General features: G+C 45.3%; 1 protein-coding gene across 3 annotated transcripts in view; it reads right to left on the bottom strand.

The window, feature by feature from the left end:
- The window catches only part of CHMP4B (charged multivesicular body protein 4B), a 28,970-nt gene extending 5,457 nt beyond the window's left edge, over positions 1-23,513 (bottom strand). The window contains exons 1-4 of one of the 3 annotated variants that reach the window (XM_087749705.1): positions 23,103-23,511; positions 2,398-2,575; positions 1,529-1,643; positions 847-973 (exon numbers count right to left, since the gene is read on the bottom strand). In XM_087749705.1, the coding sequence (XP_087605831.1) occupies positions 847-973; positions 1,529-1,643; positions 2,398-2,575; positions 23,103-23,298 (616 nt within the window). In that variant the 5' untranslated portion in view covers positions 23,299-23,511. Of the gene's footprint in view, positions 1-846; positions 974-1,528; positions 1,644-2,397; positions 2,576-18,787; positions 18,940-22,753; positions 22,944-23,058 lie in introns of those variants that run through there. The other 2 variants (XM_087749707.1, XM_087749706.1) reach the window with 2 other exon arrangements.
- Between the last annotated feature and the right edge of the window lie 2,239 nt (positions 23,514-25,752).

Raw genomic sequence — 25,752 nt, 5'->3', positions numbered from 1 at the left:
CAGAGCCGCAAAGTCTACAACTTATTCATAATGCATTAAGGCAGACTCAGCAAAATAGGCTAGTAAAGCTTCATATCCCATTAATGCATGCCAGAGGTATTCCAACTCAATTATATTTCATGAGGTATCACTCCTAGTTCATAGAAGAGCAGCTTTTAACAGCAGCTTTGAACTCTCTGTGTAAATATGAACATTTCTTGCCCGTTCTCCACATAAAATCATCACACTAACTAAAACTTCCTAGATATACATGCTCTAAAACTGGGATGACCTTAAGTTTGGTACTGTCCGGCTTGAGTACCTGCAAACCTCAGAGGAGGTAACAGCTGTCCCCAAAGAGGGGACTCTTGAGGTTAATTCCTCCCAAAAGCCAGAAAAGCAGGGATCAAATTAAAAAACAAAGCAGCAGCAAGGAAGCATGGTCCAATGCGGGAATCTGAACCAGCCTGGGACTAATTCCAAGAGCTAATTAACTCTCCACTCCCTTTTACAGCCTTGGCATGTTTGTCAAGATTACTTCCCTGTTGGGCCAGCAGCAAATGGTAGAAGGCCTCCTGTCTCCATATCTCCACTCTACCCTGAACATCATCCATGCTGGAGATAAACTGGTAGTACTAGAATAGATAATAACTGTTCCTGTGATAACTATTAATTTTCGCAGTTCTCATGAAAGGCAGGTTACCCCCATGGAAAAATGGCACTAGACGTGATTTGTGATTTATGAAGCAACTTCAAGCAAAACATCTGCGTTGCCTGCAGCTAGATCTCTCAAATCTAAGGAGCTGGCAGTTAAATAAGCATACTTTTTAATAATCCAAGATGTTTCTGGTAAAGGTCCATACATACCTGGCTTTGACGGTATTGCTATTGACGGCACGTTTGGTAGTGGTACTGTCTCGGGACCACTTATTTCCAGCAAGTTTTTGTCTAGTTCTTCTTGTTCTAGTTCCTCTAGTTCTGCCATGAGTTCATCCTAGTTTTTTAAAGGAGGAGAAAAAAAAAAAAAGGAAGAAACTTTAAGTCATATTTATTAGCAAGTAGATTTAGCTGGTCATATTAATGAAAACAGCTTAAACGCACAAGACCAGAGCAAACTGAGGAGATGAGGAGTCTGACTCTTCTCCTGAATTCCTGTACGTGATCTCTTGGAGGTTGAGGAAAGCAGTGAAGAGAAGAAGAAATCTAAGTCCAAACATTCTCAGATCAGGCCATCCAGACCACTCCCAGCATGAAGTCAGGGTCATAGCTGCTGTATGCACTGGTAGGAACAGCTAGTAACAAGTTCTAGGAGAGATTTTATATTCTAGTACTACACCTAGACACATGCGATACATAGATCTTAAAAGAAAGATCTCATAGGAGTCAGCACCCCTGGAGGTATTTAAAAGATGTGCAGACGTGGCGCTTAGGGACATGGTTTAGTTGTGGACTTGGTAGTGTTAGATGAACAGTTGGACTCAATGATCTTAAGGGTCTTTTCCAACCTAAATGATTCTACGATATAAACAGAGGCAAATTTAAAGCATACCTCATCAAATTCTTCCCCAAATCCTACTGGCTTTGAGATGGCTGTTGAAATCTCATCTGCCAGCTCTTGCTGTTCTGCAATGTCCTGCATTAATTCATCTACTTTATCAATATCCCTGTAAAAGAAAGGAAAGAGTTCAATATAATCAGGCACTTTCCCAACCAACACTTAAGACAGTATTTCTTGGTTTTCGTAGAAGTGCCACACCGTGGTGACATTTACAAGGTCCTTTCCCAAAATATATTTTGCATGCAAGTCTGAATTTTATCCCCCCGGTCTCAACAAAATTATGCATGTATTTTTTACTTTTCCCTAAAAGCTTTGCTCACAGGAGTTATGTACAGAGACTTCACATGAAGAGGTTTTGTTCTGTATTACTGGTATTAATAATAATTTGCTCTGTTCCCTGATCCAGCATTATTGTATTAAATCTACAATATTTGCTTTTGGAGCAAGTACAACATTCCCATAATGCAGTTTACCTTTAATTATTGCTACACACACAAACTCCACTGCACAGAAAGAAGTTTAAGCCTCCCCTTGAGGCTTAAAATTTTCGCTCCTACTAGGTGGATCTGTAACTGGTGCACACTCCCATTTGCTTTAGATTACACTGGTGCTAGCCTTCTGTTGGACAAAGGCAGCGGCTTTGTGCCATATAAAATGGTGTCAAACTGAGAAAGCACTGATGCTTGTGTATTTCGTTCAATATGAAAGTATATCTAGTATTTTAGTTTAAGTTACAGCCTTTTAAAAGAAGATTTTGCTACTCCAGCTCTGCCTTTGGTTATGAAACACCTGGCATTTAGCAGATCAAACAAACGACAAAGTAAAGGTCCTACGGAAAGTTGCAGAAGGGAATAACTTACATGTTGTCATGAGCAGCTTTCATAGCTTTAGCAGCAAAACCCATATTCTTAAGCACTTCAGTGTTAGTGTTGGCATTCTCAAGGGCTTCCCTCTGAAATTCAATTGTCGATAACGTGCCATCTATCTGTGCAAGCTGCTTCTCGTACCTCTTCTTGCGCTTTAGGGCCTGAAGAGCAGCTGAACAACAGAGAAGAGGGTAGGATTTGTGAGATTTATGCCCAAAAGAGCCATTCACATTTTGTACCAAATGCCACTCAGTACAGAGCAATGTTTAACACCTTCTACTGTTTGTCATCTACTTTTCTTCCTAGCTAAACTAAGTTGCCTAACCCTTGTGTTTGCCTCCTTCAACAAAATTGTTTAAAGGTGGCCAGAAGCCTGCTGTCCATCCCCTGCCACACTGAGGATGCAAGCCAAGAAGCAACTCAAGGATCGGTAGTCACTCGTAACACACCACAAACCAGAGACAACGCTCCAACAAACAGCAGCCTTCGATATGCAAGCTGATCCACTTAAAAACGTCTTTGTTCACCATCACCCCCAATACATCAAGGCACAGTTGTTGTAGCTCCTGTCAGATGAGGTTATGATGCTGCTGCAGGGTCCCTACCAGCCACCTGAACTCCTGGGCAGCTGCTGGGAGAAGAAACTCATTCAAATACAAAGCAAGACAAATCTTTCTTCAGCTTTGCTATTTAATGCTGTGAAATACACATATTTGTACATATATAGAAATATTTATATATAAACAAACTTTGTGCATGTTTCATATTACTCCTGTTACAAGGTACTGTCCACACAACAGTCTCTACTGATAGAGATGAGAAGAGAGATGCCATCACTTAAACTGGTTTAAGCAATTTGCTGCTCGTAAGCACTTGTACAATGCCTGCTCTTGCAAGAGGAGCCCACGCATGACAGCGCCAACACAGAGGTCCGCACCCACGGGGATCACCCCCTGTGGGAGGACTGGTCCAACTCGCTGCACGGCTAGGCTTCTCCAGCTCCGTCTGCAACGCTCAGCTCCACCCCACCCAGACAGGTACGCATCCGACGGGTGAAAACAGTCAACACTTAGCTCTTCTGAAGACACCCAGACAGACAACACCGGTTCCCAAAACACCGACTGCGAACACAAAACACAAACTAGGTTTCCATACAATCTTGCCTGTATGCGGCTAAAAGTTTTGGTAGGAGCTGCAGTGGGGGCAAGACTTACCAAGCACTGAGCACTGCCAGCTGACGAACAAACACCAAGTGTCACACGGAGTAAGACACGAGCGCAGCTTTCCTTCGTGGCATTTCTACTTCCCCTCCTGATATGAACAGACTTGTCCACTGTGTGACAGTCTTGGTCATATAATACACCCGTGTACTTTAAAAACTCAGCTTGGCCACAAGCTGCTGCCCTAACAGCGTTACTCTCGGTTTCTGAACTCAGCCACGTGCACACTTCATTTCTTCAATGCTCTAATCTCTGTGAAACGCAGAAAACAGTTAACATGATACAGGATCAGCTCTGCTAAAAATCAACGTCCTGGACCTCCCAACCAGTCAGTCACGTGCACCAGGAATGGTGGCAAATAAAGGCTTTACATCTTTAAATCTCTAAAAGATGTTATTTCAAACCTTTGCAGATTTTTTGGAGGGGAGTAGAAAACGAGGAGTAGGAAATCCCGACAGCAGACAGCTTCCCTTATCTCCCCTACTAGAGCGATGAGAACTTTGTGACATGATGAGTACATTCCTGCAACACAAGCAAAACAGCTCCTCTCCTAAAAGCGGATTAAGCCTGCAGGCACCCTGCGTATTTTGTCAGATGCCAACTTGAGAGGCTTGACAGTCCTTCGAGATAACGTCCTGACATCCAGAAGCCCTACATATGCCTTCAGTTCTACAATTGGTTATGAATATGCTGTATTTGATTACTTTCGAATTACACTAATGTATCAGAGAATAAAAAAGTACTTTGTGAAGGTACGGCTAAGGTTGCCAAGCACACAAAGTAGCAGAGGTTGATTTAGTAGAATTGATCAAAACCACAAAAGCACAGGTCACCTCGACCGTTCCAACAGAAGCCAAAGACCCAAAACAAGCCCCTTCACTGACTTGCACTCCAATGACCAGTAAATCTCCCCACTATTTTGGGGCCAGTCCAACATCCATTCTCGTTTGACAGGAGTGGGAACAGGACTGGGTTTTTACATAACACAAAGGACAATGTTTGCTCTGCAGAATCGAGCACAACACAAATATCACCTGAAACATTCCAGCTTTATGCCAGATCATAAAGTGATGAGCAACCCATTGCTGGTGTATTTTAGTCTGGTTAATTTTGTGCTCATGGTTTAATTAAGGATATATAAAAAGTTTTCTTACTCAGAAAGATAAAACTGTTAATAGGCTGTGTTTATATAGTGACAGATGCTGGGAAAGTGTCAGACAGCGATAGGACATCCTTTATTGAGGATTTTGTGCATCGTGGAGAACTATTGGCAAAACTGGAGATTTTATAACCGTTATACAAACTCAGGTAAATTACTATAATTTACGTACAGCTCCCCACTATAGCTTTCTCTGAGAACAGCTACAGTTTCTCTACATTTCATGCTTATGTACTTTTAAAACAAGCTGCTCAGACACCCAACACTGCAAACGTCATTGTAAAAGATGTGATCAGGGGTGTTTATTAGGACCGGTGGGTAACCCTACCCCTCCTGTTCCCATGCACGCCAGTTCAATGTACCACTCCCCAGCCGTCACTCTGTTTTATAAACCCTTTCCTTGATTACTTTCTCACTTGTGTATACAGATCAAGGCTCCCGCTTTTACAAAAGCGTGGTACGCAATCTTCTAGCTTACAGAACTGAGCAGGGATCCCCCCGTGAGACCTGGAAGATGACAGGCGTCTCCCACCCGGGTCCAGGCTGCGGCACTGCTGCCTGCCCAGGTTCTGCCGAACCCCTCGAGTTCCCGCTGGTGTCGCAGCCAAGTGCCGACCGCACTCAGATCTGCTATGGTCAGAAGCCGGGCACACAGACCCCTGCCTAGGAACAGGAATATAAACACACTCCTTTAAAACTTGCCTTGTTTAAAGTGAAAATGTAAAATGGATTTGTGGTATTTTCTAGAAACTGTTCCAACTCCTTTGGACCAAGAGCAGCCAAGGAAGATATTTATACTTTCCCCTCTCCACCATAAAGCCAATGCAATCCCCTCTCCACCATAAGGCCAATGCAAGGACAAAGCTTCCCATGGCCACAGTGCCCACCTGTATCTGCTTGAAGACTGACTGGTAGAAATGCCTGTTTCAGTAGCCTAAAGGGAGCACGGAGCGATACACAACCCCAGCAACAAATGCAGGGCCATGCATAAAGCTTCTGTGTCCAGACAGATCAGCATAAATATTTAGCACAGGACAATTAACATCAAAGTGATAAATGAGTTTGTGCAAAGAAGAAAATCTTACACAAGAGATCGCAATTTCTTGCGGCTAGAAGCACTAAGGAATGTAAAACAAGGTATTCAGTGCCTCAAATTAGATGATCACAACTTCCTGCAATTTATTTTCATCTGTGTTTCCTTGCTTAACTATCTTTTAATGTGAAGTCCTTGTTTAGATCTAGAAGATTTTATTAAGCTGAAAAGATAAGAAAATACCAAGTTAATTTAGGTCACTCACATACATTTCATCCTGCAAGTTTCGGCAATTCATCTCCTATATTCCTCCCACCACAGAAGAGGATTTGCACTTTACATTCAGGATTCTCCTTGCTGCAATCAGCAGCACAGCCGTCTCCCGGCGCCCCTTTCATGGATGCTCCCAGGCACCCGCACCCGGACACAAACGCAACTCGGAGAACGATGCTCTGTGCCACGTTCCCACGTGCCCGCCCTCTACGCAGGGTGGTGGAGAATCCCAGGATCTGGTGCAGACCTTTCTAATTGGTGTTTGTCTCGGATAGAAAAACAGATCACTAAAATGACCATTTCTTAGCATACAATTTCATAAAAAGGTTAATAAAAATGCATTTTCTTTCAGAAAAATACTTAAAATCATGTTTGTCTGTTTAACACTACTACAGTTAAGTCTGTTTTCCATCTCAGGACCGATTTCCCAATTTTGTGGATGAGCGCACCACATCAATACCCACAGCTCAGAGGTCACAAGGAATTTCTAGAGTAAGGGTCCGTCTGGAAGCAAAAACACGAGCCACGGCGACCTCTGCGCAGGGGCCAAGGGCCTTGCCCAGCCGTGCACAGGCAAGGGGGAAGAGCCACCAACGCCTGCTTGAAATGCAGGACCAGCAACAGTCTTTGCTAGCTCAAATACTGAGGCTGCAGATGTTCCGTATGTTGCCATCATGCTTGACATACTTTACAGAGCGGTGGTATCTGACAGATGTATAGATGCAAGGGGGTGATTCTGTTCTGATCTACAGCTACTTTATCCCTACTCCCCTATTTAGGCATTGATTTTGAAAACTGATGAGCAGTTGTGCTGCTTTTTTCCTGTAAAAGTTTTTACCATCTGCATAAAACTGAAATCTTATGTACTGACAGAGCAATACATTTTTATTAAGTTTTCACTGAAGTCAAAGCTATAAATACTTACTCTGAAGGGAATGACAGTGGCTCTTTTTCACAAAAAAAAAAAAATCAGTTTCTAGAATTTGAGATAAATATGACAAAGAGACAGTAGGCTACAAATATGTCCTCTAGCATTACACACATGCAAAAAACAGATGTGTGTTCGAAGTCAAAGTGTAACACGGCCTATCTTTGCTCTTCATGAAGACTGCTATTACATCAGGCAGCCGTGGAAGAGGCAGTCCTCAGGACCCACACCCCTAATTATGCTTTCATTGCTTCCAAGATGGTAATTACATAGGCAGGCAATGTAATTTAATACCCAGCTTTAATTGCTGTGGAACTGCTTCAGCAGGACCTGCAACCATATATTAAGTTTAAAGCATTTATTCTCTAACATAGCCAGACAGACTTCGCTCACGACCCAGAACCTGCTGCTAGAGAGATCACCAGCACATTTTTCTAGAAACAGCTGATCTAAGTTTGCCAACAGTGTGACAATTCCCTTATCTTGGAGTAAAAAGCTATACGAGACTACAAGATCACTGGACCAGACTCTCACCGCAGCTTCTGCAAAGTGCCTGATATTCAGAGGCTCAAAACAAATACAGACTGATGCTTTTTCTCACCATGTTGTGGCTGTGTATTTCTTATGGAAGTATCTGCCTTTATACAGAACAAAGCACAGAAAGATCCCAGCTATGATCTCTACACGTTACTAATTGCTTAAGCACAGCCGGTAAGTCTGGTGCGTTGCCTGCGGTGAGTACGGGGCAAGGCGCAGCTCTTGCAGGATCACTCGGCGTGGCGTTCCTCTTGCACAGAGCTGAAGGAAACCGCTCTCTATAAAAACCTCCCCAGCTCCTAGGCACCAGACGTGCAACAAAGGATGCCAGGAACCGGTACAGAAAAACGACAAGGCAGTGTCCCTGGTCCGCACTCACTGTCCCGTGAGCCCGGGTGAGAAGTGACATCCCACTAAAGTCACTCAGTAACACCGCGAGTTTCTCCTCCCAGAGCATCCTGCCTTCGGGTGGCGCTTAACTTACTCTTGAAATATCCCCATCACATATAAAATCAGTAGTACCAGTTCAAATCACTGGCTGGTTTAGGAGGGGATTTTTTTTCTCTCTCTCCTCCCGCCCCCCTTTTTTTCTTCTTCTTTTTTTCTTTTTTTTTAGCTCAATCTCCCATAGGTTGCACGTGAGGAAAAGACACTAGTTGCTGAACCATTTTACAAGAACAAACTGACAGATTACCCTCCCGACCTGCTACACAGCCACGGATTAGATAACTGATGCAAGAAGAAAGAGCTGTTGGTAGACTTAGAATTTACTATTTAAAAAAAAAAAAAAAGTTTAACATTTAAGATAATCTTCACGTAATGAATCAACGCAGACCCAATGATAGCAAAAATCTTTGATCATTACATGGGACATTAGTTTTCACAAGACGACAGCAAGAACCTGCCAATAAACACCCAGTATTTCAGACAACCTTTACAACCCGTACCTTGTCCTTAACAGGCACAGTGCGTGTTTTAGCTTGCAAGTCCAATGCGCATGATGAAGTGCATGCACTTAAAATAGCCTCTAAAAAAATAACAGCAGATTAAGAAAACTTAGTTGTACTTTATTTGAATTTTAGTGAAGTTTTCAGCAGATTACATAAAGAAGTATGCACTGGGAAAAAAGCAGTTATATAGATTATTACAATTAAATTAAAGGTAATACATTTAAAACTAACTGGGTGACTCCTGCCATCCATTAGGAGATGGTGAGCAGGCTCAAAATTATCTTCTCCATATGACATTTTGATTTATTCATTGCCTTTATTATCAGCTATGACTGTGACGTTGGAGCCAATTTTTATTCATAAAGATTTCACCCCAGAGCTCTGACCAGTTAAAACTGATATAAATAGTTTACGACCTCTTTTCCATTGGCAAAGTAAAATGAAATGTCTCAGTGTTAATAAGCACCAGCCTCTAATCTCTGCAGTTCCTTTTCACACAGAAATTCTTACAGAGAAAATGTCAGCTTCCAGAGAGGAAGGCAAGTCCAGTAAAACAGCAGCTGAGTCAAAAGCAGTCAGATCTGGACCAACTGCTTCAATTACCTGAACGTAAAAACATGTATAGAAGTACATTTGAAGAACATTTTTACAGACTTGTTTTAAAAGTGAAACTTCTTAATACATAAAAAGGCATTTCTTCCTCTGGGGTTTTTCGGGGGGGGGTGGGGGGGTGTGTGTGTGTGTTTGGTTTTGTTTTTATTTACAGTCTTGAACTGATGAACTGCAAAATACTATTTTTAATTTTGTATTTATTTGAATTTCTGTGATAGTCCCCAATAGAAATTCCAGCAGCAGTTTTACACTTACTGTTCGACCACAGTGAATAACAAGCAGCCAAGAGTTTCATTATTATGCCTACCATGGCAGCACCCAGCCCTCCAACACAACTGATAAGCAGGAACTCGTGTTACTGTTTTCGGTCACTGCTCCTTCTGACTAATGCACACTCACAAATGAAAAGAGTAGAGCCATTTAGCCAGACTATTCTCCTCCATCAGCACTCACAGTCTGAAAAGCATGACTGCTCACCCAAATAATTTCACTTTGTTCTCAAGAAATGCTATCTGGAAGAATTTAATTTTATGTATTTTTAAAGTATTTCAACCTGTATACAAGCAAATTATTAACAGAGCTGTTGTAAGGCTTAAGATTTTCCTTGCAATATTTGCAGCAGTTTGTAGTGAAATAAGGAAAACGTTCACTGTGATAAGTTAACAGGATAATAAAAATACAATTTTACTACATAGTACTGCATTCAGAGAGGAAAAATTGACTACGAACGTGTCAGTGATTTTGTTAAAAATCAACAGCCCTCCTGCAAATAAGTACTGCTCATACACTTGTAGGACAAGTAGTGTTAATGGGATATTTATGCATACAGCAATTCTATCGAATTAATGCTTTTAAACATCATCAGTAGAAAAAGAAGAACTTAAGACTTCTTTTCCTACATACTTGCGACTCCAAATTCTGCTAGCAAAAACACATCTCAACTTGAGAAGAGCAGGAGGACCAGTTGCTTCAAAGAGCACTGGGAACAACTGGGAATATAATTCAAGGGTTTCACTGAATTCAAAAACGCACTTGTACCAAGGTCCACGCATTTGTGAACCCAGGGAAACTGTCCTGACTGGTAGCTCACAACGCACACGTTCCCTGCCTATCCAGCTCCTGCCTCTGCAAGAACCTGCTAAAAATCACAACGATACCTAAAAAAGAAAGGCTTCTCAGGAAGACACATGGGTTAATAGCTCTGAATACTCCAATTGAGGGGAAAAAAATAACTTAATCTCACATCTAATTCTTACATTCTCTCTGGCAAATCAGAGAAGAAATGGCAGCAGCAGAGATACCACTGCAAAAGGACACCAGCTGTATTAATATGGGATGAAAACGTTCCACAGCAGTCTCAAAAATAACGTACACCAAATGTCAGCCGCGCCAAAATGGTGCCAGAGAGCTGCAGGGGAGCTTCCCAGATGGGGGTCTCTTGGCCCCTCTAGCAGAAAGCCCAGACATTAGAGATGACTGAGGTAATCAACTTAATACTGGGCGACTGCCTTGCACGTTATATTGTGTATCCATCTATAATTTGCTCAACAGAAAGAAGTGTCATTATTTTTGCTGCTCCTGAAAATACCATTCCATCTTCCTGGCACTTGCCTTTGCAGCAAATTTAATCACAAACAACATCCTCACCGTCCTTGAAATGGGATAAACAAGAGGCACCAGTAGGTGTAAGAAGTAATTGGCTGCCTTGCCTGCAGTAGAATCGTATAGCAGAGTAGCTTCATCTTAGGCAGCAACTGCTCATCTCTCATTCTACTGCGAATCAGCAAACTGCCTACAATATCTCAAAAAAATTCCTAAGAAGTGAAAAGGTAATTTAAAGCAATTCACAAAATATCCTCCAATGCTACAAGCAGATAAAAAGGTAGATATAAATCCCACTATGGTCTTACCAAACTTCTTTCATACCATTGAGTTTAGCCTTGAATAAATATCTTTCTGCAGGGATTTGCTAGCTCAAGAAACTGTTAACCAGCTTGAAGAGTGTTCGTGTTGGTTCAAACCAAACCCAGTATAAAAGCATCCAGGCAATATCTTGCCACAACAGATCTGCAGTACCAAGGAATCCTCGTCCCAGGCCAGGTGAGTCTCACAAGATGCAGAAGCTGGTGACTCCTAATTCCCTATTCAGGGTCCTAGAGGTCAGATCTTTTCAGGGCGTATCCAAAACCTTTCAGGGTATTTCCAAAACCATGTAACTACTCTAGCTATAACAGCTAGAGAGCACCCTTGTCCTGCAAACTTCTGCCCGAGCATTTTTGTTCTGGTGCTGTTTCCAGTTCTGGAAATACTTCCTACCCTGCCTTTGCTCCAGCAGAGCCTTGCCCACATCCTGCACGTTAGCGAGATTCTCTACATGAAAAGAAATGTAAAGCCCTTCAGAGACAGTAACATACAGGCCTCGTATAATGGACTGAAGAGGTATGGCCGCTAAGCTGATACATAAGCATATTCCTAACTGGTTGCCTATTAAATACCCAGCTACGCTGAGCCAAGTTGATGGCACAGCACAAAATGTCAGAGGTCCAAGAAGTCAGGTTTGATTTTAAGCATCATGGTGTGAAAGTGGTTGGGAGACAGAGGTACCAAAGCATAGTTAAAAATAAATTCACATCAACTCCAAGGCTAATACAGCGTAAAGCAGCATGATTTCCTTTCCCGTGAGAATCACCTGCTGAGATCTATGATGCCTACACGATATACACAGGCCTAAAAGTCACTTTATGCTGGATGTCCGAAGCCGTTATCACACATTTCCCCCCAATGCCAGGGCCTAATGTCTCCAGCATGGTTCCCAGAGAGCAGCTCGCAAAAGCTTGCAGCAGCCTCCTGGGCCTTTCTTGCAGGAGATGCTGTGCTTTTAGCAGGGAATTGCGAGCAGAGTTCAGCCTTCATCCTCAACTTATCTGTGTCCGTCTACTAAACATCTAATAAAGTTGCCAAACCCTCTCCTCAAAGGAAGGCAACTATTCCCGGCTCAGAGATGAAGTGACTGACTAAAACGACTCCAATAAGGCATCCAAACCCAGGCAGAGAATACAAGAAGGTTTCTGTCCTATCCGTATTTAAAACAAGAAGATTACAACTTCCTCTTGAGCAGAGTAGTGCCAAAACATTTAGTCTATTGTGCAAGAGATTAAACTAAACAATAAGCATTCCTGGTCTAAAAATCTATAAATACACAAAGGCAAAAAAAGAAAAAAGCATCCTGTACAACAGTAATCAAAGCTTTAATACGTGCATTACCCAAACGATACAGTAACCACCACCTTCATGCCGTTACCAGCCGCAGCATTCAGCGTCAACTCAGCCTTTGCATCAGCGATTGTTAGTGTTGCTCTGCATCCCACAGCTGGGACGTAAGGCAGCTATACTGGAAGTGTAACGCACTTCCTTGTCACGCTTCCTTATTACAAATTAGTCACAAGCAGTCATTTTCATATGGAGTGCAGAAAGCGTGTTTCCGAAGGTCAGAATCCACGATGACAATGCTATTTATTCCTGAAACAGCAAGTAATTCGCTCAGGTTGAAAGTTACAGAGGGAAACATATTGCACTTGCAAATGCAGAACTGGCCAGCTGAGTAACCTCCACCTGGCCTGGCCGTCTCCAGCCCAGAAAGCAAGTAAGCCTTCAGCCTTGGAAGTTGATTACTCTGACCCTTGAACATCAAGGCAATGATCCTGTGGTCGTTAATCGTCTGTAAAATAATCTCTAGGTGAGTCTGAACGAGTTTTGTCCAAAAAATGGAAAAAAATGTCGACTACAGTGAGATTTGAAGCCCAAATGAGAAAACCAGGAAAGACAGATCCCAATTACAGAGAAGTAGCCGATGGGTTTGTTCCACCCAGGAGCTGGAATAAGCCTAAGAAACGCCAGACCAGCCAAGATCATCTAGGTCTAATGCTTCCAACTATTACATTAAATCTGATCTACCCTCTGGAAGGAAAGCATATCCTCTATTTCCCAATTTTCAGTGTTTCACTTCTTGCAGTCCTGCATGTCATTGGATGATGGCAGGGGATTGCAAGGCATCTCAAAAACTGATTTACCCAAAACACATTTCTTCTTTCCAAATAAAACTAGATACATGCTAAGGCTGCTGGGGTAAATTGTCCTCCTTTACCCTTTTAAACTGCCCAATAACTTTGCTGTTAAAAATCTGCACCTTATTTCACATCAGAATTTCGTATGTATATAAAAGGAGATAATTAGTCAGAATTCAACAGATGTTTAAACTTTTAGGATGAGAAAAGTATGTTCCTTAAGGACTCCTTGGGATTCACAGCCTGCAAATACTCTTTATGGGTTTTCTTCTTTATTTTGTGATTGCTGAAGATAACTTGTTAAAGAGAATTCCAGTGAAAAACTATAATCTTCCTCTGAATCCCTGCCAGAAATGCATCAGGTAGAGGTTCAGCTTTACAAGAACAGAAGTAGCTCTTAAGTATCTCAAAGTGTCCTTTTCTCACAGGGGAAAAAAAACCCAAACAACCACATTCCCTATACTTAACCATAGTTTTGTGATTAAGTCACAAACCTCGGAAGATGCTACCCTTAAGTGGCCCATTTCAAGACCTTCTCTTCTTGGGGAATAAAACAAGTGGCTGCCTGGGTAATCTATCATGCATTTCCCAGCTTTGGCCAATTATTATTAGAGTGTTGCCAAGTCTAAGAATTTCGTTAAGGCTGTCAAAATATTTAGCATTTCTCTTAACATCTCATCTGGTGAAGTTATGCTATTTTGAGATGTGAAAAATTACTTTTTTCATGAACGCTCAGATTCCAACACTAACGACTAAGCGGAAAAAGTTGAAAATGCAGACCTTTAGAAACCCAAAAGTTATAAAGCAAATAAAACAAACCATATTTATTAAAAAAAAAAAAAGTTTGTACTTCTTGAATCAACCCCTAAACACTTAACTGGCAACACCGCAGCATGCCTCTTGAGGCCAGAACCAAATTTCATTTTTTTAATGGCAATCCCATACTCTTCGGCAGTGATCAGCTCCAGGAGCCGGGTTTAGCAATAAGCATCGTTCCTGCAGCCCTCACACATCACAAGCTGGCAGTGCTGCCAGGGAAGCACTTACCAGAAGAGGCTTTCCAGCATTCAGTTTCCTCCCAGGACATGGCACGTGCTGAGCCCACCACGGGGATGCTGTCAAGACATTTTATTAAGGTACCACCTTCAGGGGTGATACAATGACTGTGCACAGTTCCTAGTTAGCACATTACGAAGTTTGCTTTATATAAACTTGTTTTCTTTCATAACTAAAGTCATGTGCAAGTTTCTGAATATCATTAGTTGATGTTCCTGTCACTCTGACATTTATGTTTGTTTTCAGTTCCACTACATCTGAGGAACCTCTGTGCAGTCACCTGCAAGTAAACATGACATCCTTAAACCTGAATAAACTCCTGGAAGCCAAGAAGAGCACATACAATATGGATGTTTGGTAACACTTAACACACCACCACATTAGTGAAACAGCCAACATGGCTGATCATAGCCTTATCAGAAAGGGGGACTCCAAAAAGACAGGTTTTACAGTGAAAGATGTTGTGAGTCTTTGCATGCACGGAGTAACCTGGCAGCAGGTATCCAAACGAGCTCAGGATGCAGCTACATGGCCAAATTCACAAATAGTCACTATCAGGTCAACCTCAATGGGTTTGTGCCAGCTGGATGATGACTATGTTACCAAGTCGTTTGGTTTACCTTGTGCCTAAACCAACCCTCGACTTCAACACATCAGACCTACCAGATGAGAGATCTGTTAATCTTGTATTCTGTTTTGAAACAATTGCTGTCTGGAAAGCAGTTGCAGCGGAAGGTGGTACCACCTGGTTATCCCTCCAGATATGATCCTGCAAATGCAACAGCACAGTCTGGGATGGACTATCAGTCGTACCAATAGACTTGCTGACTTGGCTACCCTTATCTGGGGGAGGGTAAGGAGCTGGGAAAACAGCTGACTGCCGGAACACAGGCTGGTGCAGAAGCTCAGAAATGGGAAGGGAGCAGTCATGAAAGTCTGTACTGAGATCAGCCCTCGCTTGCTGCACGCAAGGATAAGCATGTCCCAGTGGGTGCAAGAGAGATGGCTATACTGGTTATCTGGACGACACCAACCCCAAACTTCAATGGTTCGCTGCCAATCAGTTGAGCATTACAAGACAACAGCTGTCTGTATAATTACCCTATACTTGTATCAGCCCCTACAAAAATGGTTATTGGCAAGGCTTCATTTAAACAATGAAACCAGAGGAAGCCGTAGAAGACTTCCCAACTAGGCTTCCAACTGCAAGAACATTACAGTTCTTTGCCGCAGCCAGGCACTGAACTTCACCAAGGAAACTTCTGCTCCACCATGGCCACAGTGACCCTCCCTGGGGGGGGACGACGACACATTTCACTGCCCTTGGTACTGGCGACTGGAAAGGTCCACAGTGCCCCCAGGTTCCTCACCTGCCACCTGGCCACATCCCTGCAAGCAGTCTTGCCCGCATCGCATCTGCCAATATCTTCAGCAACTGTAACACCACGTCTGCTCAAAGACTCAACCAGGATGATTACAAGCAGAAGTAACCTCCGTATCATCAGCTATGTGCTGTGGCCTTGGGTTGTCTGAGGGAAAGGCTATCAACATCTGATGCATGGCCTATTTAGGATTCTCCAACTGCATCCTTTTTGTTTCAGGCACTTTGTGCCAAGAGTTCCAGTTTACTGGACACCTGGTTGCAAACTTCACAGAAAGCACATTAAAGCACGTGAGCTGCTCCAACTTTTAGTTCTGCAAAAATCATCCATTTTTAAGTGGCGTGAGTAAACGGCAAGACTTTACATCCCACCCCCCGCATACACACTCTTTCAGAGCCTTGCCGGCTGCAGAATGTCAGGCCACATCCTCCCCACTCATACCACATCCCATGCAAAGTCTCTGGAACAAGCAGCATGTACCACCCCAAAAAACAGAAAGGGCAACATTAAAAACTTTGGGCATTTTTTTTCCCCAAAACAGATGTGGGTTCTGCAGGGGAGAGCAAAAAGCTGCCAAATTCATCACAGTGGTCTCTTCCCAGCTAGACTCAGCAAGTGCCAGCAGTGCATCCCCAACCTGCTACTGCTCCCAGCAAGTCCAAGAGCCCAGGAGCAATGCCGAGCACTGCATGCAGGCAGGAGGTCCATTCTATACAGGCAGGAGAGGCTGGGCTACCAGAAAAGGAGACGCAGAGGCACATGGACATGCACAGCCACGCCAGACCTTCTGCAAGGGTGTCCGCTCAGTCCAGTAATATGGGCAACACAGTCTGCATGAGCCCTGCAAGAGCTTAGAGGTGGTGGTACCCTCCTAAGGTAGGTCATTCATGAATGCCAAGGAGCAGCTCCAAAACAGTTTGGGCAACAACAAAAAAAAAAAAAAAAAAAAAAATCCTTTTTCTGGACAGCACTGGCTGCAGACTCCTCTTGATGTGACACCATCCCTCCCTTCTCCATGGTAAATTAATCGCCTGCTCAGCAATGAAGCATGGCCATGTCCTTCACCCATCACTTCAGGCCTGGAAGCACCAAGATTTGCCAGGTAAGGAGTAGTGACCGCTTTTAATTCCAAGCCCCAATACAGCACCTTTCCTACTCTGACCTGTCCACCAAGCAGCACTGTAGATTGCACCACAGAGCGTACCTGAGCACACAGCACCTGGCCATCCCCAGCATCCCAGGAGGTCCAGCTGGGATCCTGCTGCATGGCCCAGATGATGTTCAAGTATGAGCATATGGTTCTTACTGGAATCCAGTCAGAATGGGCTCCATGTCCTCGAACGGAAGGCAAAACCCAATGTAAACCTTGGCATCAGGGAATATTCCCACCTCCCACCATGCGCTTCAGTTGTGCTGCTAAAGAAGAATACAGCATCTGGAGACAGCCACCACGCGTGGCCAAAGGGCGAGAAAGGACTGACAGAGAGGCCTGAAGGATACAAGTGCAAAGCCCCACAACATCCCGGTCCAGACAAACATTACACAACTCAGCACAAATTCTGCCAGCGAGAAACAACCTGGCAGTTTTCTGAACAAGTCTGAGAAAGCAGAAGAAAGTTAAACCAAATTAGCAATTTGCATCACCTGCAAATTACAGTTTTGAACTAGCACTAGGAGGCCTTAAGCGGGATTCAGGAACTCGGGCTGGAGCTTAATGAGATACTAGAATCCAACATCTAATACATTTGGAGAGAAAAAGTAATAAAAACAAAGTCAGTGGCTGCAAACATGCCAGGTTTCCCTTCTGACAGGGCTTGACAGAGAACAGGAACAGAGGAAGGATGTATTGCATCAAATACAGTTACCAAAACGCATCTGGCAGAACCACAGCTTTTTGGTTTTATTTCTGCCACTTTTCAGAGTTTTTAAAAGGCGTTTGTGAATCCCCCCCATCCCTCCCAATCTGTTCTATACTACAGCAATCTTTTAACTTTTAATACACTTTTAAATACCTATTTAAAAAGAGGTATCACACTTTTCCCAAGCCAGGTGGTTAACGCTCAACTCATTAACCTCAGGGGAGAAGGAGGACTCAGGCCAGCACTGCTATCAGTACTCTTGCACTGAAGCTGTGGTTTATGGTTAAGCACCTGGAACTCAAACACGCATTTTTACATTAGATTATGACTTAACACAGAAAACGCAGACTGAAGTACTACAAGAAGGGCTGGATAGTGTTTGCTGCAGGACTGCTGCTTCCCCTCCATCAGCATCTTATGATTCATGGAAACAAAACCAGGCTCGTGCTATTTGATTCTGGGAGCAGAGATAACTTCTCTTGCCAAATGTCAAGCAGGACCTCAAAAACACATTTGCAAGCAATGCCTTAATGTCTAAGGCCTTACATACACGGTCACAGGTCATTTGAGTCTCTGCCCATACCCAGGCCTGAGGCTGAAGCTTTCTCTTCCTTGAATTCCAGATCGTTGCAACATTTTGAACCACTCAAACTTCTAAATAAAAATGTCCACGCCACCATGCAGGCATGCTTCCATTTTTTAATTAATGATCAGCTGGCCCCCCTGCAGGGAGATCCCACATCACCCTCAGATTTTATCACAATTAATACCTCTAAGCTGACCGAGCAGGGGGACTGTTGCCAGGAGGGGCAGAATTGCCCTCCTCCTTCCAGTCACATTCCTGACTCCCTCTCCTGCCAGCTCTAGCATTTGTGCAGTTAAGTGCAGAAAACTCCCACCCCCCAAGAGTTAGGTTTTGGCTGGATCAGCAAACTAATCCAACTCACGCACTGCCCACACAAATGCTAACACCAGCACAAAGGCGGGACGAGGCACCACCGCTTCTGGCAGCCACATCACTCGAGACCAGACCAGCCGGTGCCAGTTCCACAGCCACACCAGCACGCACCAGTTGTACGTTTCAGCCAGGTTAACTGAGCTGCTACTGAAAGGGGCAGTTCTGCCTCCTCTCCGACACCAGACACAGTAACCCTCCAGCAACAGGCAAATCAGTTCAGCAGACTGACATGACAGATTGAAAAGGCAGGGGGATGGTAAACAGTTACTTTTCCATCAGATCAGCCAGCTGAACTGACTTACCTGTGGCAGCACTGTGATCTATCACGAGTCGGAGGTAGGCATAAAATTATGACTTTTGGCTTCAGCCTACACCCAACTTTCTTGTTTGTTGTTTTTTTTTGTGGGGGTGGAGCATAGGAGTGTTCTCTTTCCAGGAAAAGCCTGAATTATACAGCAGGAATCTGGCAGTGGTTTTGCATCCATTTTGTACTCAGTTACCAGCACTGAAAAAAACCAGCATTATATTTATTTACAGTGAAAGAGAAAATTTGACATCACAGAAGAAAAAACACTAACAGAAGTCAGAGTTGACAGAAAATCCATGAAATGTCAGTCTCCTGCTAAAGCCTGAATATTTTTACTGCATATTAGCATGATCTTAGCTTTTCACCCATTCCACTGTTTGTGGACCTAGCGTTCATTAACAAAAATGTAAAATCTAGTGACAGGCAGGAACACAACTTCATTGATTCACCCTGGATCTAAACTCTAGAGTGAACTACTTATAAAAGTGGCACCCTAGCAGAGCATCAGGTTTCTCTCCCTACTGTAATCTTCACTTGAGCTTTGGGTTTTCATCAGAAAAGATAATGCAGAAACAGATTCTGGAGTTGTTATACCCAAAGTAGTCAGAGATCAAGGAATTAACCTCTTGCTTTTTTGTGTGTGTATGCTATTCCTCTGGCAGCTTAGCTTTACGAGCTAGATCTTGTAGGATCAGGTGATAGCCACAAGGAAAGGAGTAAAACTGGAGCAACAGTGATTAAGATCAGCTTGAGCTATCCTGAAACTGAATACTAAGCACCAGAACTTCATAACCCTTAGCAAGATCTAGCAGTTTGTTTCATGAAGTTTGACTGCCTGATAAAATATCCCAGATTGGATGCAACAACTCCATATTGACAAACTGGAGCAGAATAAAAGGATGCAGCAGCACAGTACTTCCAAACCGTCAAGCTCACAGCTGCGCACTTCTCTTGTTAAAGCAAAAGTTATTTTCAGGACAGATTTAAAACCCACTAAGACACTGACTCACTGGTGTTCAAACCATGCTGTACTACTGCTACTTCCATTAACTTCACCGAGAGGAGTAAGTCCACTACTCATGAGCTACAACAAAAGTGTTGAAGGGCCTCTTGAGAAGAAAGAAAAAAAAAAAAAAAAAGAAAAAAAACACCAGAGCACACGCTGTTTTCAAAAGAATAGGCTGAACATTTCCATGAGATAACACAAAACATAGGCATAACCCAACTTCTTCCCAGAAAAGGGAATATTAACTTGCATCTTTTCAAGAAACCCTTCTAAAGATCATCAGTCTTCTCCTCCAAAGTTTTTAATCCCACGGACAAAAAAAATCATATGCATGTTAAAGCTGTAACTCCTGGTCTCCCTGACACGCTCTGCAAGTGGTATAGGTGCCTTTGCACCAACCTAACACTTGGAGACTGTTGCCCTCTCCCTCCCCCAGGAGCTATTTTGATATTGTGGACTAATGAGAAGGAATTGTTAGAGTAAAGGGGAAAAAAAAAAATTACTACCTATTAAAATGACTCGAGTTCCTTCAGAAGGCGTGGTAATCATAAAATTGCCATGTCTGTGCAGCCAGAAAATAACAGAAAGACCCTGAAAAAAGGAGCTTTTTCTTAAAAGTTGAAAGCCTCCCACGCCAAGAAACAACACAAACTAAGGAAATTTATACTAGTTAGCTACTCATTTTAACTTCAGAATTTCATGAGGAGTTATACAGCCTGGATATCCTAAATGCAGATTATGAAAAATATACACTTAAAGTAAGTTCATGAATTAATAAAAACCTGCATGCGCTTGGGGCAGGCACAAGAACCAGAAGGCCTATAAGCTTCTGTGCTTTCGTTAGACTCCAGAAATGCTGCAGGAACCGGTCAATGAGCCTTTAGAAATCTGGCTCACTTGGCACCCGAACAATCGCACAGTGTGCTGGAGAGCAGAGAACGTTTCCTTTTGTTACCCCGAGCGTGCCAGACGCCCATCTTTCCTCTGAGAAAACAAAAATATCATTCCAGGTTTTCCAAGGCGGCTTTAAGCTTTCAGGTAAGCTCCCTGCCCTGCTGCTGCAGACACATATATTCTTCTGCCTCCTTTACCACAGCAGCTTCCATTAATGTCAGCGCAAGTGTCCAGCTGAGCATTACACATATGCACCATCCACAGTACACGTCTCTCTAAACAGCAGGCATATACAGAAATCCCCAGAGTAAAATGCTTAAGTCTTGGAGAACTAAGAAAGCTTAAGAATTCTTAAAGTTGTATTTTTTTGAAAGTTGATTCAACACTCAAAAAAAAAATCATTAGCTTTTTGTTTTACTTAAAACATTCAACTATATCAAAGTAGTTCCATTAAAAAGACAGACCTTCACATATAAACCCAACATTTTTATTTTCACTTAAATTATGGATTTAAGTGACTTGGCATCAAAATTACATAATTTTTGGATTATAAAACAGCCTGAAGTCAGAGAGGGAAAAATCCAAACAACTGCATATAAAAAAAAAAAAAAATGCCATTTGTTGGAGCTCAGCTAATGGCTGACATCTTGAACCCAGAATAAACGAGCAGTCCCTTAGTCTGTCCTGAGGGGAACTCACTTCCCAGGAAGCTAGCAGATAACCAGCTGTCTTTCCTAGCAGCCCAATAATGAGTTGACTTCTTAGTTTCAGAAGTCCTCTGGAAAAAAAAGGTTTTGTTTGCCACCAGAAAACCATCCCTAGCCCTTCTCCTTTTCACAGCTCCTTAATTACTCGTCAGGATCCCGACCTCAATTAGTCTGGCCCAGAATCCCAGTAGTGAATGGGCAGGTTTTTCTCCTTGCTCCACCTCCAAAGAAATGTAATCCCTCCACTACCCAAAGTGCTCCAGAGCACACTGTCGGGCGGCACGCACAGAAAGGCACGGAGAGAGATGGCGTTACAGAAAAGCAAGACAAAGACCTGAACAACCGGCGGCAGAAAGAGAAGTTTAGGAGAAGTTAAACAGGACCAGCGTAAGACAGAAGATGCAGAAACTGCAGAAGAAGAGGAAGGCTAGAAAGAGATGTGTTTTAGTTCTCCTTTTAAGCTCATTACCAAACTAGGCCAAAAACCACACAAGAAACTCAGACTTATTAAAACCGTTGCAATAAATTTGATTTAGAAAACTAACTTCATTAAGCCTGAAGTCGTGCTCTGTTGAGGTCCTTCAGAGGACAGCTGGGGCAGCACAGGAGGCCTCTGCCACGCTGCCGCTGCCCACAAACGCAGCAAGCCCTCGTGAACTTGCTCGGTTCGCACTATCACTCAAACACAGAGCAAGTGAGAAGCCCTGATGTAGCACACTGTTCTGAAGTTTGAAAGGAGGCTTAAAATGCTGACTAAAGGAGTGACATGAAGCAGAAACTGTTATCGGTAATTACTATAAATTAACCCTTGCTACTTGGCCAACAGCTGTGTGTTAGCAACTCTAGGTGCCACAGACAGGGCTGCACCTCCTGCTTCAAACTCTGCCCTTCTGCTGTAACCCAGCACAAGACGGGCAACATCAAGACAAAAGTCTAAATACGCTTTCCTGAAAATGCCGCTTTTTATGACTGTTGTAAAACAAGCAAGAGGCTCATCAGAGCACTGAAATACCTAAGCTGACAACCCACTTTTTATCTTCAGGCTGACAGACCATTAATGCGTATCAAGCACTGCTTGCAGATACACAGCTAGACCTGCCCAGAAGGCCGAGTTCCACCTGCTGAACACCAATTTCTAATATCCATTTATAAGCCACCTATAGCTTTAGGATACCCTGACAACAATAAAAATGTATTTAACCAAATCCTCAAATTAAGTGGGGTTTTGATACAGAGTTTTGTTTGTTAGAAGAAAAAACAACATAGTAAAGCAAGACCTTATTCCACACTGACACACTGCTTTTCCAGCTACTCCCGTACGCAGCCAGCAACACCCCAGCTTCTGCTTTGCAATATTTTCCTAACCTCTCCCTAAACCGACACGCACACAGAACAGAAAGCAAACCTCGCACAGAAGAGCCGAGCAACACCGTGACACCGTTATCACGCGGGAGTGACGCGGCACCCACGTTAGACAGCTCCAGGAAATAAAGGCTGCCCTTCCCCAGCCGGGGAGAGCCTGCTCCGGTATAAACCTCGCTGGGGAAGGGCGGCAGGCCCTGGAGAGGGGGCTGCCGCAGCTCCCAGGCAGCGCGCTATAAAATAAAGGCGATAATTTATAAAATAGAGGTACACGTATATGTCTGCGCTACACACAGCGCTCAGCCAGCGACCCCACGGGCCGCCCCCGGGCAGCCGGGCCCGGCAGACCTGTTGCCGGAGAAGGGGCGGCCCGGCCCGGCCCGGCCTCTCACCGCGCTTGTTCTTGGTGCCGTGCTTGCGGGCGGCCGCCAGCTCCTGCTCGATCTTCTTCTCCAGGAACTCCTGCTTCTTGCTGAGCATCTCCTCCGTGTCGCGGAGCCGCTGGATCGCCTCCTGCGGGGACGGGCCCTTCCCGGCGCCCTTCCCGCCGGCGCCCGTCCCGAACAGCTTCCCCAAGAGCCCCGACATGGCTGCGCCGGGCCGGGCCGGGCCGCCGAGGCCGCGGTGTGAGGCGGGGGCGACGAGGACGGCCGTGGAGCACCAGTACCCGCTCCCCTCGCTCCGTGCTCCCCTCACAGACTCACAGACCGACCGACCGACCGACTGTCCGTCCGTCCGTCCGCACAGTTCGGGCCGCCGCTCGCTCGCAGGACTCCCCGCACCCCGCCCACCTCAGCCCGCCGCCCCGCCCCGCCGCCGCCCGTCGCCCCCGCGCCGCATACGACTCCCGGCGTGCCCCGCGGCGCCGCGCCGCGCCATCGGGCGGTGGCCGGCCGCGAGGGCTGCTGGGAGATGTAGTCGCGGCCAGAGCGAGGCGCGGGGCACGATGGGAAGGGCGGGGAGGTGCGGTCTCCCCAGCAGAACCTGGAAGCGGCATCATGGGGCGCGCTGACGTCAGGGGTCCGGTGACGTCGGCGGGGCGGTGGCTGGGGGAGAAGGAGGAGCCGGCGCCATGGCAGCCCCGGCCCGGCGCTCGGCTCGGCTCGGCTCGGCTCGGCTCGGCTCGGCTCGGCTCGGCTCGGCTCGGCTCCCTCCGGCCCGAGGGAGGACAGGGCCGCCCCCGGCCGCGCCTCAGCGGCCTCTCGGGGCGGGAGGAGGCGCCGCCCTGGGCCGCGGCCCGCCGGGCCCTGGGAAGGGCCGGGAGGAGGCCGCCGCCTCTGCCTTCCCCAGGGGCCTTCCCGGGGCGGGATCCCGGCCCGCGGGGGCTGCGGGCGGCGTGTGCTGGGTCTGCGGGGCAGGGCGGAGGGGGCGGGAATAGATGGGGAAGCGGGAGCCGAAACGGCGCCCGAGGGCTGGAGCAGGGCGCAGGCGGGCGGCTCGGGGGAAACCTGGCCACGGCGGGAGATGTTGAGGCGGGGGCCCGGCCCCTCCGGAGCTGGGGACGGAGCCTCCTGCCCCGCCGTGAGCGGGTCCGGGTGCCAGTGCCGGTCGCCACCTCCTCCTCCTCCAGCGCTTGTCGGCAGCAAGCGACAGCGCCCTGCTGCTGTTACGGCCCCTGGCGCACAGCCCACGGGCGGGTCGAGACGATGTGTGGTGAAATGTCTTTTTTTAAACTTTTCTTTCTCAACTTGGCAACTTTACAAAATCAAGTATTTAAATCCAGAGTCATGTTTGCTTAATTGGTGGTGACTAGTTGCGAGTTCCTTATTTCCTGGACAGCTGAGTCGCACGTTCTGATTTGTGGAGACAATGGGGACGTAATTCCGTGCTGTGTGACCACAGTACCTACGCAGACTCCAAAGTCCAACGAAGAAATCAAGTCTTAAGTGCCTCAACCCGCTACCAACCTTTACTGGATACTTTTGACTTGTTTCTTTCTGCTTGGCCTCCATCATCTGTAAAAGTAATAAACACCCCCCTTTCCACACACAGTGGTGTTGTGAAAACAAGTTAGTTATTAACAGACTCGGACAATAGTAGTGTTTACCATTGGAAATCACTCAAGAAAATTAATCATTGGTTTTGAGCAGGGTTGGACGAGTTAGCGCTCTGTAAAACAGGCCAGGATACACGCGCTAAATGGCAAAGAGGAAAAATGAACCAAACTCCTCCTTATTGGGCAAGAGCCCTTTCATGCCCTCAGTAAGTGAGAAAAGGCACTGCGCCGGCTAATACAATTAAAGACAGCCTCTTTATGCGCAAGGTGGGAGTTCAGCCACAAAGCTGTGTAATGGATCCTGCCTCATCCTACTGTGTTAACAATGTAATGGCAGACACAGAAGACAGACAAAAAATACACAAGAAAAACCCACGGGGGCTGATAGAAACCACTCCCAGGGCAGGAAAGCCCTCCCAGCTGACGACATCGGAGGCTGGAAAAGCACAAGGGGAGGCAGAGCTTTTACCTGCCCTTTTCTTACTCTCACATAAGCATCTGCACTCAGAAGTGGAGGCTGAGCACCACAGGCCTTGGTTCCGATCCAGTATCAGCTCCAGTTCTCCTAGGGGATGGCTCTGGCCCTGGGGTACTCCAGGGAACTTCCAGAAAATGCCAAGATGCTTCTGACAGTGGTTTTGTAAAGCAAACGATTGTACCCAGGACTCAGGATGGCACCAGTCCTGCGGAGAGGTGCTAGGGCAAAATCGGTGCCCTGAGCAGCTTAGATCCACCTCGGCCCACGCTGCAGCCGAGCAGTGGGCAGACCCCCGCTAGAGAAACAGAAGTGGGGTAGAGTTCTGGGTAGAATTCTTCCCTTTGGCCAGCAGGAAATAGAAGAGTTTCTGAAGTTTGTAGCCTGCTGTGATGAGGCACCTTCCCTGCATAACTGATCCCCACGTACTGAGTAGTACTGAGGACCGCACGTAACTCACGTTGTCTCAGTGATAGCATTTAGTCTTCTAATTAAATTCTCTTTCCCATGACATTTCCTTCCATGGCAAAATTTAATCTGCAGGCAGTATGGCTACAGAGGAGAGGGGGTT

This window comes from Nipponia nippon, unplaced genomic scaffold (genome assembly GCF_047370975.1).
Source record: "Nipponia nippon isolate SJK-2023a ecotype South Korea unplaced genomic scaffold, ASM4737097v1 scaffold_13, whole genome shotgun sequence".
NCBI lineage: Eukaryota > Metazoa > Chordata > Aves > Pelecaniformes > Threskiornithidae > Nipponia > Nipponia nippon.
The sequence above is the reverse complement of the archived record's forward strand: the minus strand, read 5'-3'. Positions and strand labels throughout refer to the sequence as shown.